The sequence below is a fragment of the Mesitornis unicolor genome, unplaced genomic scaffold, assembly GCF_000695765.1.
Source record: "Mesitornis unicolor isolate BGI_N332 unplaced genomic scaffold, ASM69576v1 scaffold22164, whole genome shotgun sequence".
In the NCBI taxonomy this organism is placed as follows: domain Eukaryota; kingdom Metazoa; phylum Chordata; class Aves; order Mesitornithiformes; family Mesitornithidae; genus Mesitornis; species Mesitornis unicolor.
Genome location: NW_010182378.1, coordinates 21,202 through 37,120, shown reverse-complemented (window position 1 = coordinate 37,120; position 15,919 = coordinate 21,202). Strand labels below are relative to the sequence as shown.

Here is a 15,919-nt window from a genome sequence, read left to right as displayed (position 1 = left end):
TGTAACACTGTGGAAAATTCTTCAATAGTTTCCATTGGTGTCCTTACTCCTTTCAGCCCTTGGCTGGCTGTTCCCTGAAGTTTTATTACCTAGGAGATCCTGGAGTCCTCTTCTGGCCTTTCTGGGACCATCTAATTATTCTGGAAAGTGTTCATGCTTCAAAGATGGGTACTTCTGAAAGGAAGAGAGATCTCTTCTTAAAGAAAAATGATGATATAAATGTGATTACTTAGCTTATCTAAATGAATTAGTTAAAATTGTTTTTTCTCTGCCAATGGAAAGGTTATGATCCTGGCGATACTACAAAGCATACATGGAAATATTAGCTCATGAGGACACCTAACCCGAACTCAACAACTCAACATTTCACACATATGACCAGAGATTTTCTTGTTAGCAACCCATGCAGTACAAAAGCTGAGCTTTTAATAGATTTGTCATTCATTACAGGAAATAGCTACTTAGTCAAGTCTAAACTATATATAAAGCATAACTAAAAGTTTTGCAGACATGTTGTAAGACAATAGCACTGCTTAATTGCAACAAGGTTTTCAAAAATGTTTTAGTACGGAAAAATAGAAATCACACTAATACCTAAGATATGTTTCTATTCCCGTAAGTGTCTATAAAGATGTCACCTTTTTTTCTTAAAGAGTAGAGATGAAAATCAGCTTGAGTTGCAAGTAAAAGACTACTTCCCACCAATCCTAAAATATTTGATTCTACAATTTATACCAAGTATTTGAAAGCAGTGTACTTTGAGATTCTGTACACATACAAAGAACAAACATTTGTCAAATTTGGCCTAGTTATCAGAGACTGATAGAGCCAGAGTACAATTACCATTCACATAGAGTAGAGATCGTACAAAATTCACAATATTTGTCATTTTATTGACTATTGTGTTATTGTTTATGTCGTGACAAAACTAATGAAAATGCTTGTTCCAGTCTAATATGTTTTATTCTACTTCTGCAGAGAACTACTGAAAGCATAGGCTGCATGGCAATAGAGAAATGAGAGTGTATTCCTACATCAGTTAATTATGTCAAATAGCGAGAGATAAATTATCTTTCACATTATCACAGCATTAAAGATTCTTACCATATGGGCAGAATATATGTACCTGAGCACCTAAGTAGAACATGTGATGAACCATTGTTAATTTTCTTTTATTGATAAAGAAACTGAACATTTGAAAAACATTCCCAAAACCATATTTTTTTCCCCCAAAATGGTTGATAATCAGTAACTGAAAAATAGTGGAGATATTTTTGTCTGTGGAAAGGCTTTTTTTTCCTAGGTGAATACAGAGGTTAATCAGGGTGATTTAGATTCCTAGGACCAAGAGGTCTTACAAAAGAAATAGCTACTGATGAAACTATTGATAAGGGGGGGAGCTGTGAAGGCAGAGCATTGGCTTGGGCTGTGAGTGGTCAGTCAAATTTAGTATTGCATTCAGAGAAGTAAACTTTCTGAAGTACAGAGAAGGTAGGTGATTCTTGTACTTTCAAGAAACTGTCTAATATAGATCTTAGAGGTCCTGGGCATTGAAACTCCTTTTTTCCTCTGGATATGTAGATGATTTGAAAGTAGTGAAAAAAAAGACTTCGGCATAACAGAATCACAACCTAATTTTTCATCATTTTCCCCACTCATATCAACTACCTATTTATTGTGTGTGACAAACCCAAACTTGCTTGCCTTGGAGAAAAGTGACTCCTGTTGTCATGTAGTAGACCTTCTCCATCACAGTTTTTCTCTCTTTTGAACATGTTATCCAAGCACAGCAGAATTATTTGCCTCAATTAATGAATTATTGGGTTGGCCAAAAAGTAATTGCATGTCTTTTTTATAGATGGACATACGTCTTGATATGTAACTAACTTCATTTTAAACTACAAGATCATTATGAACTTGGAAGCTGACAGTTAAAGCTTGTTTTAGGAAAAGAAAGTGCATGACTTTGTTAATCATTTATATGACATCAATTTCAAAATGGAAAATCAAAAGGAACATTTTAATCATATTTTGCTGTATTACTTCAGAAAAGGAAAAAACGCTGTGCAAGCTCAGAAGAAGTTATGTGATGTGTATAGTGAAGAGGCCTTACAACTACAGCAGTGTCAGAATTGATTTGCTAAGTTTCAGTACAGAGATTTTGATTATTAAAGATGCACAACACACAGGGAGGCCAATTGAAGCTGATAACAACAAAATAAAGGCATTGATTGAATCCAATCAGTGCTTGATGAGATGAGAGGTTGCTGATAATCCTAACATACCAAAATCGAGTGTTGAAAACCATTTAAAACAACTGGGATACGTTAGGAGGCTCAATATTTGAGTACCACATGAGCTCTAATTCATCTAAGCCTGTTGAAGTCTTTGATTCTCTCGTGAAACGTGAGGAAAATGATCCATTTTTGCAACGTATGATAGCAGGCAATGACAAATGGATCGTCTACAACAATGACGAATGGAAAAGATCGTGGAGCAGGTGTGATGAACCAGCTCAAAACACTCCAAAAGCAGATATTCACCACAGGAAGGTGATGCTGTCAGTCTGGTGGGATTTCAAAGGTCTTGTGTATTTTGCATTGCTTTCAAGGCACCAAACCATTAATTCAGACGTGTACTGTCGTCAACTGGATAAATTATATGATGACATGAAACAGAAGTGTCCAGAATTGGTGAATCACAAAGGTGTTGTGTTTCTCCATGATAATGCTACACCACAAACAGGTTTGGTCTCTCATCAGAAATGGTTGCGGCTTGGATGGGATGTGTTCCCCCAGCCACTGTATTTGCCAGACCTGGTACTGTCAGACTACTACTTATTTCGTTCTTTACAAAACACTGCTGATGAAGATATCAAATTGTTCTTGGAATTGAAAAAGATAAGAACTTTCTTGAGTGTGGAATCATGAAGTTGCCTGAAACATGGCAAAAATTAATTGAACAAAATGGACACTACATTGTTTAACAAATTTTTTATTTTCCATGAAAAAATTGCCTTTAATTTACCCAGAAAAAAAAGGCAATGAGTTTTTGGCGAACCCAATAGTTGAGGGAAAGCTAGTGATTTCTGCTACATGGATAATGGCAGTGGTTGTAAAATCACTGGGAATAGCCACACTGTGCAGGAATTACACAGTGTAGAGATCCTTCAGTCAGAACCAGGCCATGACTGTAACCTGTTGAGGAACAGGACTGTGCCATGAAATCTCAGTAGTACAGGCCTGAAAAGTGCCTAGCTCCGTTTGTATGGCCACAGGTCTGAGGGAGGCAACTCAGCAGAAGTTATGTGCAGTCAGTTTGGCTTCCAGCTCCCAGGCTGGACATGACACGTATTTGTGAATTTCTGGGCAAGTCTATTTTCAGTATGCTCTGAACATAGGCTCTCTGCAGAAAACCCCACCATACCCAGTCATTTCTATAATGGCTCCTAAAGTCTGTGGATATGTAGCCAGCCTATCCAGTTCTCTGGGTAGCACCTGGTCTGCCTGGAGAAAGGATGTAAATACTTCTTGCCTTCAGCAAGTAGGAAATGTCCCAAAGCATCTATTTTTACCAGAGTGAAGTTGAGTTGCCATGATACAGCCGAAACAAAGAGTAATTAACAATTCATTGAAAAGATACAAGAAAAGAAATCATACAAAGGGGAGTCCATGCTCCTATCTCACTTTCCTGATTGTTATCTTTTACTTCCTATTTCTGGCTTTTCATTTTGGACTTTGCAGCTCAGCTTCCTTTTGGTGTTTCCCTTTGAAACTTTGCTTCTCATATAGCATTGTGCTTATGGCTTTTTTGTAAAGGAAGCTTTAGAAAAGGTTGGATCCGTCAGGAATGTATGGTAAAATAATTTTAGTTTAGGAACTGCCTTTTGAAAATGAGCAACAAGGGTCATGCCTTAAACTTTTTTCTATGTTTAAAAAGATATTAATGCTTCCTGCTTATCCTGACTTTACATATTCAAGAGTCTGGATAATGAGAGAGATCAGAATGTTTAAGTTCAGAAGAACTGAAGTGAAAGATTCTCTGTCTAAAGAGTAAAATGAGAAAAGCCTTACAGTGTTTGCCTAATGATAGACAGTCCTTGTGTATCAGCACAAATTAATCATTTATCATGAGGCATGTTATTTCATGTGGATCTTGAACAGGTGGGGTGAAACTTTTCAGAGGACATAAACACAGCATCAAGACTCCCACACAAGCTGCTTTTGCTTGACAAATTGATTATTTGCAAAACAACTAGCAAATCTGTGCTCTGAAGGATTCAGCTGGAAACACAGTTCATGGCTTACTGATACTAAACCAGTGACTGCTCAGTTCCCTGTAAAGCACTGAACCTAAGGGCTGAAACCATTTCTGCTTCTAGAAGGAATGCCAAACATTATATATGGTGATGTAATTATGATGTAAACTGGCACCAAGACAATTTATACTGTAAATCTGAAAAAAAATAGCACTGATCTGATCCAGAAAATCTTCCACATTTAAAGTATATTTATACCACAAGTTAAATAATGGTGCCAAATTTTCTGCTGTTGATAGCTGGGGAAGCTTCATTAATTCCCTTTGCCTCAAGTTTTAAGGGAGAGCTTAGTTCAGGGCTTTATAGGATCATTGGAAAGAAAAGCATAATGGATTCAACAGGTAAAGCAACAAAGAAACATTAAAATCAGACAGAATGACATTTTATTTATTTCACTACTAAATCAGTGGACAGTGTGGAAGATCATAGCATCATTATTTCCTCCATGATACTCATGTATAAGCCAGACCACTATCTGTTCATATTGTTTTCTTTCATTACATGTATTTTTTGATTCATTGTAATAATTTACTTTGGCTTCTAGCTCCAAGCACAGAATACAGTTTCCATCTTATTCCAAATAATATTGGCTAGTTGCTAGGGGAGTGTGCTGATTTCTTTTATGATTTCTTTTCTTCAACACATCTGTGTGTAATTTTTTTATTTATCATCTCCCTAGGACATTTTCCTTGTGAGAAACCTGAACATGAAATGCAGCCCTTTCAGATCTTATTTGGTGTTTTATGCAAGGAGCATTTTCCTAAATATATTTACAGAACAGGATTTTACCAGCTGGTGTTTAATACCAGGCGTAACTGCCTAAATGCATGTGTGGATGGGTCTGCACACTGTATTATCTCCTCTGAGTGAAAAGCAGGTAGGAATTTAAGGACATGTGTGAATTAAGGGAGACTTACGGGAGTGACTTAAGGGAAAGCCTTCCTGCTCCTTACTGCTGTGGACCTGTGAAGTCTCATGCACTAAATATCCAACCTCCTGCTTTGGGTTATTTCACCCTTGTGAGCAGATTTGGCCAAGGGACTGAAATGGTTCCTGCCCTGAGCTGTGCTCCCTGGCCATCTGATCGAACTTATCTTCTCCCCCACTGAGGGACAGCCCAGTGGAATTTACATAGACTCCTCAGCCCCACAGGTTACAGCCTGTCCAATTTACGTAAACCAGTGTCAATTTCAGTTGATGCTAATGCCAGCAGGTATGGGCTGTAGTTTATATTACTCTGCTGACCTGTAAACTATGGGGGAGATGTTGGGTTGTTTGTTGTTTTGGTTTTTTTTGAAACAGGCTTTTGCCATGTTGTAGTTGTGATGGAGTATGGGATAACACATGCATTTCTAATTTATCTTCTCATGATAACCTTTCACTTTTGGTCCTCCTTGTTTTTTAGCTGCAATCTTCACTTCCGTGTTTGAAGTATTCCTTTCACTTTAAAGGTGATAGTTGAATTGGATTTTGAAAATAAATTTGTCTACTACTGCTAATTGCTATCACCTCATGGCTACCAATAGCACTTAGTCAGTTTATATGAGACTTCAACCTAATGCCTTAATTTTTACACTTCAAATTCACTGATTCATCCAAGATTACATGTGAAAACAGGCATGAGCTAGTGCATGTAAACATCTGCCAGCTGGCAACTGAGATTAAATGAACTGTATCTCAAGTAATTATATACTGTATAAGATGGAAACCTGCAAATATTTGCCTGAGTGTAGTCTCCCTTTGATATGTGTTAAATATAATAGGTGCTCTCCTCTCTCTTTGTTCTCCTCAACTCTTCTCTTTCTTTGCTGTGCTATGCTATGCTATGAAGGTTCACACACCCATATATACCAGAAGTATATGAACAACCTACCCAAATGCAACTTACAGTATGTTGGTTTTCTCATCTTCTTCACAAGAGAGAAGAGTTAAGCATTTTGTTTTGCATCTCCTTCTCTGGAGACATTCAAAACCCGCCTGGATGCCTTCCTGTGTAACCTCATCTAGGTGTTCCTGCTCCGGCAGGGGGATTGGACTAGATGATCTTTTGAGGTCCCTTCCAATCCCTAACGTTCTGTGATTCTGTGATTCTGTGATTCTGTGATTCTGTGATTCTGTGATCTATCAATTAATATTTGTGTTCATGAAAAGAAGTCTTTCCTGCTCTCCTGTATTTCCAGCAGAGCCCTTCATTTTATTTGGCAACCTACTGGCAGTGTCCTCAGCCCACTCAAGGCACAGGGTTCCCAGATGGCAAGCTGGTCACATACAAGTTTAGACTGATTCAGTTCCCACTAACTTAAGTGGCAAGAACTTTTGGTATTCAGAGATTTATTTATGGCTAACTTTACTCCTTTTTTCCTTTCCTGTAGATCTTTCTTGAGAGCAGAAATTTCCATCTCCAGTGGCTCATCTGTTTCACTGAACTCTCTGGTTGTTTGCTGTTTCTTGTCAAGGCTCTGGCAGCGTGAATGAAGTCTTAGAGGGCGGACAGGGGAAATTCAGAGTTATTTTCTGTTTATTTACACTGATTTCATTGAAAAGCAAATTCAGGGCATCCCATAGAGTTTGATCAGGACAGAAGTGGCATAAAGGGGAGCAGAATCAGCCCCCTCAGATCCACCTTAAGGCTGTGCAGACAGTGCTGGTGATGGACAGGGATTTGCCCCTTTGTTAGTGAGGTCAGGGCATCTCATTGATCATCCTTCTGAACTTCCTACAGAAAATCCCACAAAATGCTGGTTTCTGTCAGACTTGCTTTCAGTTCTAGTACTAATCTTTGAGTGAAGCATTTAATTCATGTCCACCTAGATACTGATTAAAAAGTACAATTTTGATGCAGGCAGCAAAAACACTACCAAAATATCTGAGCTCAGCTGTTAAATGGCATGATCTCACTTTGTTCCTTGAAGTAACCCTCAAAAGGGGAGGCAAAGATTTATTCTTTTAAAGATTATTCTTTCAGCAGTGAGATGATTCAGTGTGATTTTCTTCTGGCCGCAGGAGCTGTATTAGGGAGGCAGAGCTGTCCTGTCAGCAGCGTGCCCAGTGTCAGAGCGATGCAGGAAGGTATGCAACCGACTTCAGGTTAGTTTTGTTGGTTTTTTTTAGTTGGGGGTTGTGTGTGAGGTTTTTTTTTTCCTTTTGGCAGATGTCCTTGAGCATTTGAGACGGATGTGAGAGAGTTTTTAGTCCTCATGCAAAACAACCAACTAAACATAACAGATTACATCAGCTCAGGCTTTCAATTCCTGGATGGCAGCAGAGTGCTAATCCAACCTTCATCCTGGATTTCATGAACTGAAACAAGGGAGGCTGGCAGGAGCAGCGCTGCCGGATTGAGGAAGCTGATGACGGTGCAGCATGTGGGCAACACACTGTATAAAGCTCATAAACTTGTAGGCTGATGTGTGCAGCTACCACTTTGGATTCTGTACCACTGCTTCCCTCAGCACAAGGCACCAGCAGGCTGACCACTAAAGCCTGCTCTTTGGGACGGAGCATTTACCCCTGCAAGACATGAAGGGCTTCCTGTTTCTCACACTCCTCCTGATGCCTGCGCACGCTGGAACTGCTTGGAGTGCAAAATACGCAGTAGATTGTCCCGAGCCCTGTGACAGTAACGCATGCAAAAGTACCTTGCGCTGTAAGCGAACAGTGCTGGATGACTGTGGCTGCTGCAGAGTGTGTGCAGCTGCTCTGGGGGAGACTTGCTACCGTACAGTCTCGGGTATGGATGGTGTCAAGTGTGGTCCTGGGCTGAAGTGCCAGTTTTACACTGAGGAGGATGACTTTGGTGATGAATTTGGTATCTGCAAAGGTAACAATATTCACTTTGCATGCACCCACTGTGGCAATTTGACAGCGACCTACATATACAGCTTGCCTCCTGCTTGAAAGGTCTAAAATAGGATTTTTTCAGCTTAGCCCTTAGCCAAGAAGAAAGTAAAAAATACCTGCTGGTATTAAAAGGTGTTACCTGTAGGTGGTGCAGGGCTATTAGTGTGAGAATATTGTTTAGACTTGGGGACATGTGTGAGGAAATAAGGATGGGGAGTGCTTGGAGATGAGATTTTTCATAGGAACTTCGGAGACCCAGGCACTAGTCCTGATCGTTCCACTGATTTGGTGGGTGGCTTTCTATAAATTGTAAAGTCTTTAATCCTGCAAGTCCAACCTTGTCATGGGGTCCTTGCCCCTGCCGCACTCTCTCTGGGGTGAGGCACCCCCGGGCACTGCCTTTCTGGGGACTAGGTGCTCTCTGGGGTACGGCAAATGGAGAGAACAACACTGCCTGGGGACAGTGTCATGTTTAATTCAGTCCTGCCTTTGAGATGCTCAGCTGCCCTAGGGAAGTGGTCATGGGAGGCAAACAGAGACCCTCCTGCCTGAAAGATGGGAGTAACAGCAGGAGCTGACTGTGAGATGAGCAGCCAGCCACTGCTCTCAGCTTATTCCAGGTATGCCACATGCTGATTTCTTTAGTCATCCACTATAATGGCATTTTTCATTTAAGAGTTATCCTCACTCCATACAAAAAGGAGAATCTTTAAAAGGAAAGGAAGTATTAAATTACTAAGAAGTAGGATGAAAGGTTTAATAATAAATAATTTTTAAAAAGGCTTTGCAAAGTATGAAAGCAGTGAGTTTCCCTGTGTTTGTATATCATTTCAGTAAGCAGATACAGATATGCCTTTGAATAACTTCCTTAAAAGTGGAGATTTCTTGGCAAATAAATATCAGGAGTGTTAGTAGCCTCAGTTAAAGTAATGACTTAGGACCAGATGCTGCAAAAATTATTCAGGTTGACTCATATTCAGCACAAACTTACTGGTATTTAGAAACAAATTCATGTGCATTTAAACCTAAAATACTACTTTTATTTCTAAGGACTAGAATTTATACATAAAATTTTTTTTCTTTTTTTAATGCATCATGTCTTTGGTGCACCCACCAGAAAAGTATACAGCTGAACTAGTTGGCTGATCTTCAGTTTATTAAAAATTACTGAAGGCAAGATACCATCTATAATACTTTTAAAAGTTCTTTTGAATGATATATACATAAAATACATATTGTATATAATAGTATATACTATGTAATAGTATATAATAGTAAGAATTTCTTAGCAATAGCACACTTCAAATTGGAAAAAAAGAAATGTTAAGGGACATGAGCTCTGAATCCCTGCAGCTGAATCTTGGAAGCTCTGTAGAAAATGTAATTTTTTTTACAGCGAGTCAGTGGAAAACTCTCATTAATTTAAATAAAGCCATATCTTGACTTAGAGTTATAAATTGGTATTTAAGGTTTATATTCACCATGTATTTACTTGCACTAAATTTCATACATGTCATTTCTAATTATTTTTCTTTTTTCATCTCAGCTCTGAGATAGTACAATGTAAATTTTATCAGATAAAGTATGGGGCCAAGTATTGTTACTTTATATATCCATTTATAGCTGTGATACCAGATCACTCATTCATTTTAATAACTTCCATGTTTGTATTAACTCACAGAGTCACGATGGCTAAATTCTCTCTGCCTCTGACTGATTTACTTCGACGTTCTGGACAAATGACCTGAACCCTCTGTTCTTCAATTTCTTATTTCTAAAACAGATAAAACATGGACACTTTGTGCTTCAGAGCAATTTTTTTGAGTATTTCTAGTATTATAAGAGTGTCTCATATTATTATCAGTAGTAATCTCATTATTGTATCTACAAAGGTAACAAAATGGACTAAAGAATACTGGTGCTCTGCACCTTTATTAGCAAATACTCTCTAAAGCTGCGGCATAACTGTCACAGTAAGGAACCTGCTCTTACTTCCCTTAAATCATTGGGAGCTACTTGCAATTTATTTAGGAACAGACTTCTGCTGAACAAAACCTTCTAACAGCAAAATTAGCGAAAAAACCCCCCAAAACAGCTAAAATCTCAGTTTCATCAAATCTGAAGATCAGCATTAGTGCCAGGATTATTCTACACAGAGCCAAGTGCTTTAGGCTCAGACTTATATCCATGCTATTTACTGAGCTCAGCTTTGCACCCCACCTCCCTGGGCTGAGCGGCTGAGCTCTTGCAGAGGCAGATTGGTATTCCATGTGGTGTGTGCTCTCAGCTTGTCCCTCAGGGAGGATTGTGCACACAAAAACTGTTTTGCTTTGGCAGGAATTTGTTTTTGTTTTATGTGGACAAACAACAGATCAGAGTGTCTTTGCTTGGAAAGGGGACTATGATGAATCTCAGTGAAGTCCTCCAGACTGGAGGGATTTACTGTCTAGTCCCTAGCAGGGAATTGGTTTATTTTCTGGTGCTTTTCTTTTATAAAAGCATACCCTTTGGATGTATTGAGAATTGTAAAATGTTTATTTCATTTTGGGCATTAGTCTGATTTTCCAATAGCCTAGACTGTATGGTGAAAATAAATATTTGAATTGATTCAAGAGGAGATTGAACAAACTGAGGACTACCCTGCTGTGAGGTGTTATATGCACAGAAACCATGTCTGGCACAGGAAGTCCCAGAGGTGAAAATGGGGGAGAATATAAAGGAGGGAGCTACTATTTGTGCTTACCATGGTAATCTTCTTTCTTAGTTTTGTGGAGCCTGAGCTGGATGGATCCTTGGTCCATCCCTGAATGGTCATTCATCCGCCCTTAGGAATTGAATTAGAAACTCTCCAAGACTTGCTATTTGAGGTGACTGTGCACTTTGGGTTAGCAAGGACAGTCTGAGCATAAAGACTTTTCTCCTGGGACATCCCAAACTTCCCTTGGGGTTTGAGAAAGGAGATGTCTGGGCTAGATTTTCCTTGTCTCTTTCTGGACCTTGGAAGGTAACCTGTTCAACAGCAAGGCAGAGGAAACAAGGGTTCTGATGCCAGGTTTGAACCCTCTGGAAAGTTACAAAATCCAGCATGTGATATGTGTCAGCTATGGGATGGGACAAATCCTCTGCAAATCACTTAATTTAAAAAAAACAAACCTTTGGTCCCATCCTGACAACTGCCCTTTGGTGCCCCTCTATGAGTCTGCTCAGGGGTGGGAGATTTGAGGAGGCACAGTATGTGACCAGATATAGTAGACCAGCTGCCTTCGTGCCAGCGGCCTCTTCAGATCATATTCACTCTTTAGGCTGGAGACATAGGTGAGCACTCTGCGGTCTGCCAGGCGCAGATGTGTTTGCTGGATAGCTCCTCAGGGTTGGGGTGGCAGCCTCCACTGAGCCTCTGCACAGTGGCCCCAGCTACAAGGAGCCTGGTGCCAGCAATAAATAAGTCTTCTTTTCTAAATCCAATGCTAATATTTTAACTACATCCTTTATGATTACATACTTACATACTAAAATGGTCTTTACATTGCATTTTAATACTACAAGTGTTTCAGAGAAGAATTACCATTGTAAATAAGTTACAGGAAAAGAAATTATGTATATAATATGTGTCAAGGTTTGCTAAAACTGGAAAATACCTGCAGCAAGTAGTCAGCATGCTGAAATCCTGTAGTTAAGGTTTAGCTGACCATTGCTCAAAGACTTTCCACTTTTAAGTATATAAGTAGACCGGCTGGCAGCTGACTTGTATCTCTGAGGACTGCTTTGCTATATTACTTTTTTTCAGAGTGTCCCTACGGTACCTATGGAATGGAATGCAGGAAAACCTGCAACTGTCCCTCTGGCATCTGTGACAGAGTAACCGGGAAGTGTTTGAAGTTCCCATTTTTTCAACTATCTGCTTCAAAGCCTTCAAATCGACGAAAAATAGTTTCACACACAGGTAAGACTCCATGGGGCAGTTCATTTTAGCAGAAATCACCTTGTACGTGACCTACTGCCATGCTGTGTGTGTGTGTTGTGTACTTTGGTGGAGCTATGCAAACAGCTAACAACACAAGGTGCATTTATTTTTCTTATTGGCAGCTCTCAACATAAGGCAAGGTGAGCTGTGACACATGGTAAAAACATTCTGAAATCCTAACACAGGTGAAATACTTTGCAGCTGTTGCGTGTGCTAGCAGTACAAACTAAGCAATAGGAAGCTATGCTAGGATTTGCATTAGGCAGTTCAGATGCAATGCATGTAGCTGCTTTGTGTAGAACAGGATTTCACTAGGCTGCATTTACTATGGTTAGCTAATACATGGTAAAAGTAACATTTTTTTCCATGAAGACAGAGGTTGATACATTTTCAGATGTCAGTGAAGCGTTTTATGAAATGATTCATTGTAGTCATTTATCACAGTATCTCTGGAATAAGTTCTTACCTTGAAGATTGTCTAAAGCCAGAATTTTTAAAGAAGGCATTTGAGAAACCGGAGTGTTTTTGAGGCAGGCAGGAGAGATCACTGAAGTTTTTAAAGCTGGGATTAAAATTTCTTCCCCTTCTATTCTGCACCTGATGACACTGAGGTAAATTTGACTAAACAATGTTTACTTTAAATTTAAACACCAAACAAAATAATACAAACATAAAGATTTTAAGTAATTATCAGAGATTTAATCCTAGATCTTCTAGGAACTTTTCTAGGATTTCACCCAAAAGTCCTTTAATTCTATTTCTTCGCCAACTGCCATCTTCTCCAACTTCACTCTGCTACCTAGAGTCTGATTTATCTTTCCTCCACACTCCATTTAGAGAAAGTTAGACATAAGCAAACTTCTTCCTTATATCACATTTAAAATGACCTTGAAAAAACTTTGTGAGATGGGTCAGTCATGATCTATTTGTATTTTTGTACATGATTGTCCTGTTTTGCCTTTCCAGGTTTTCTTTATTTCCAAGGGTGCTCCAATAATATGAAAAATATTCCTAGCTTGCTTTTTTTCTGTATCTATCCTATATTCCAAATCTTTCCAGGTAGCCTGTTTTCATCAGTTCTTCCTCACCTTTCCTCTCCCTCACTTGTTTTTCATTCCAAACCTTCTGCTGCCTCAATGTTTAGCAGCTTGTCTGATCCCAGCCAGAATAAGATACTGACCCCAGAGAAAAAAATGGTATTTTTTACCCATGCAAAGGTTTCACAGTGATTTCTATCCTCAGAGGTCTGTCACTGGAAGTAGACCAGGGACACTGTCATTAGTACTGCATGGGATGGTCACACGGGGTTCAGAGATGGTCTTCAGAGGTAGCTATGGCATCTGGGACAGCTCCTTAGTGAATTAATACAGCTGTGAATGCTTCAGTATTTTAAACAGATGGGTTTCTGGCCTGTGCATTTTATAAAGACATATGGCCTTTTTACTGTTACATATACCCTAGTAAATTTAGTGGTGCCAGAGCATGTTCCCGTGTGTTGCAATTTGACCACCTTCATGGTCAAGCAGCAGGGCAGCTGCTGGCCTGCTTTGTCCCAGTCTAACCAGTGGTGCCAACAACCTCAGCCACAGCTCAGGAGTTGGTGTCAGCCAGTGACCATTTCCAGTAGACCAACTGAATATCTTCTACCTTTTTTTGGAGCATAAGAGAGTTTAGTGGGCTGCACCAGGCTATTCCATGCCAGCTGTCCCCAGTCAGAGAATAACTTCCGGCATGTTTAAATTACTGCTGTAATTACTGAGGATGTGCTGCGTGGTCCTATGTCACACTGAGTTGTTACAGTGAGAACTGAAACTGAACTCAAATCACCTGCCTTATGCTAAACTATTAGAAAACATATCTGGCTTATGCCATAATTTGGCAGAAATTTTCCAACTAGATAATTGGAGATATTCGGGGAGATTCCTGCAAGATTTGTCAGCTAAGGTTTTTCTGAAGTGTTCCCAAAACCTGGGACAGTGCTGCAGGACAATATTTTAATTATCTCATTTTCATTAAATCCACCTTTCTTCTTGTCTGTTTTCAGAGAACGACATGGCATCGGGAGATGGTAATTCTGTAAAAGAGGAATTTATTAAGGAAAAACCTATTCGTTCTCCGGTAATGAAATGGCTAAATCCTCGCTGATATTTACTTACACTTATAAGACTTTCAAGTGAATGCATTTATCACAAATTATTGCATATGCAACAACACACTTTAAGAACAAAGTAGATCCATAGCATATGAAAATGTAACCTCTGAAGGCAATTGTGATTATGTTTTTCATGAGAAAAATGTTTACTTAAAAATAGACTGTACAGTGTATATGATTTTTGATATTTGTTCTGATAAGTGTTTGAACAGAGAAATGTATTGTGGATTCCTGAATGTATAGTAATATCAAAAAAACCACGATTCAACCCTCCTCTTTTAAATAATGCCAGAGGCCGACTCTTGCAGCCTGAGGCCAGGAAAACTCTGACTGAATTCAGTGGACAGTTTAGGTAAGTGAAACTATTGGTGTAGAGCGAATGTGAAAGAAATGCCCATCAACAAATCCCAGGATAGAAAGCAACACCCCTGAATCACAAGAATAACAATAACAACTTAGAAGCATGACAATGTGAATTGCATAAACCAACGTTAGTAATTTTCTGGTTTTTGGAAGTTTGGTGACAATTTTTCAGAGAAAAATACGCCCTTCTTCAGTGAGAAGACACCCAGCATTTCAGTTTATACATTGTGAATAACTTAGCCAAGATACTGCAGACATATATTGTATTGAATTGGATTACTAAAGTTAAATTCCTTACAGAGAAACAGCAGCTTGTTAAATTATGCAGATTTGTAGAGGTGCACCTGAAACAAAAGAAGCTGCGTTGTTTAAATCTGTATGTTACAATAAAGCAGCTACTTTGGTGCCATTAAGGCAACATCTGCATTTAGTGGGGAAGAGCACATCCAAGGCCAGAGGCGAGCAAAGGAACCTTCGTACTTTCCATCTTCATGGCAGGCTGTGGCCCAGCTGCGACTCACAGGGAGTTCATCTGATACAGTGCAGTGAAAACTTGACCCTCAGTGAGTGGTAGTGCAGCCACAGCCCACAGTACTCTGGTACCCAGTCCTTCCTTTCTCACTGGCATGAGCAAGGGATTCCATTTCAGCCAGGAGAATAACTTAGATACATTAGAAAGTGTTGTAGGAACTGGGGGATCATTTGTAACATAAAAGCCCACACTGAGAGGGGTTTGCTAATACGTCTGGAAACAACCTGCTCCTCAGATAATGGAAATTGATGTAGCTGTGTCAGAGTGAACCTGGATTGCAGGCCTCGTAACACAGAGCACTCTCATTGGAAATGTGGTTTGAATTGAATATTTTCTTTGAAATCAATGTGAGCTTCGACGTGACTTCAGCGAAAGGAGAACACAGTACCGCAGCCAAAGTTTTGTACAGGATCTCAAAACATACTTACAACAGAAACTCCAAAGCCTTTAAAGAGTCCAAATCCTGATCCAAAGCCAATGTTGTTGGAAGCTGGCTGCTTTCACCTGGGAAAGCAGTGCTGAACTGTGCTGCTCTAGAACAAGGGGATAAAAGACAGCAGTAGACATCCAAATGTCAATACAGCTGTGCAGGCTCTCTTACCAGGATAATATGAGACATAAACACTAGCATGTACCATATTTTAACCTGCATTGAATGTTTAAGTCTGAGAGCAAGCAATATTATCTTAGGTTATTTACGGCAAGTGTATTGATTCTCATCTACTGTTATCGAAAGTATTTTTTCTTGAT

The 15,919-nt window shown here is 39.4% G+C and overlaps 1 protein-coding gene across 2 annotated transcripts; it reads left to right on the top strand.

Annotated features, from left to right (window-relative positions):
* Positions 1-7,837: 7,837 nt before the first annotated feature.
* ESM1 (endothelial cell-specific molecule 1) lies at positions 7,838-14,267 on the top strand. 2 transcript variants are annotated; one of them, XM_010183758.1, is made up of 3 exons: positions 7,838-8,138; positions 11,946-12,101; positions 14,167-14,267. In XM_010183758.1, exons 1-3 carry the CDS (start codon positions 7,838-7,840, stop codon positions 14,265-14,267), a joined length of 558 nt encoding a protein of 185 aa, XP_010182060.1. The 2 variants fall into 2 exon arrangements, with proteins under 2 accessions (XP_010182060.1, XP_010182061.1); XM_010183759.1 differs by lacking the exon at positions 11,946-12,101.
* The last annotated feature ends 1,652 nt before the right edge of the window (positions 14,268-15,919 follow it).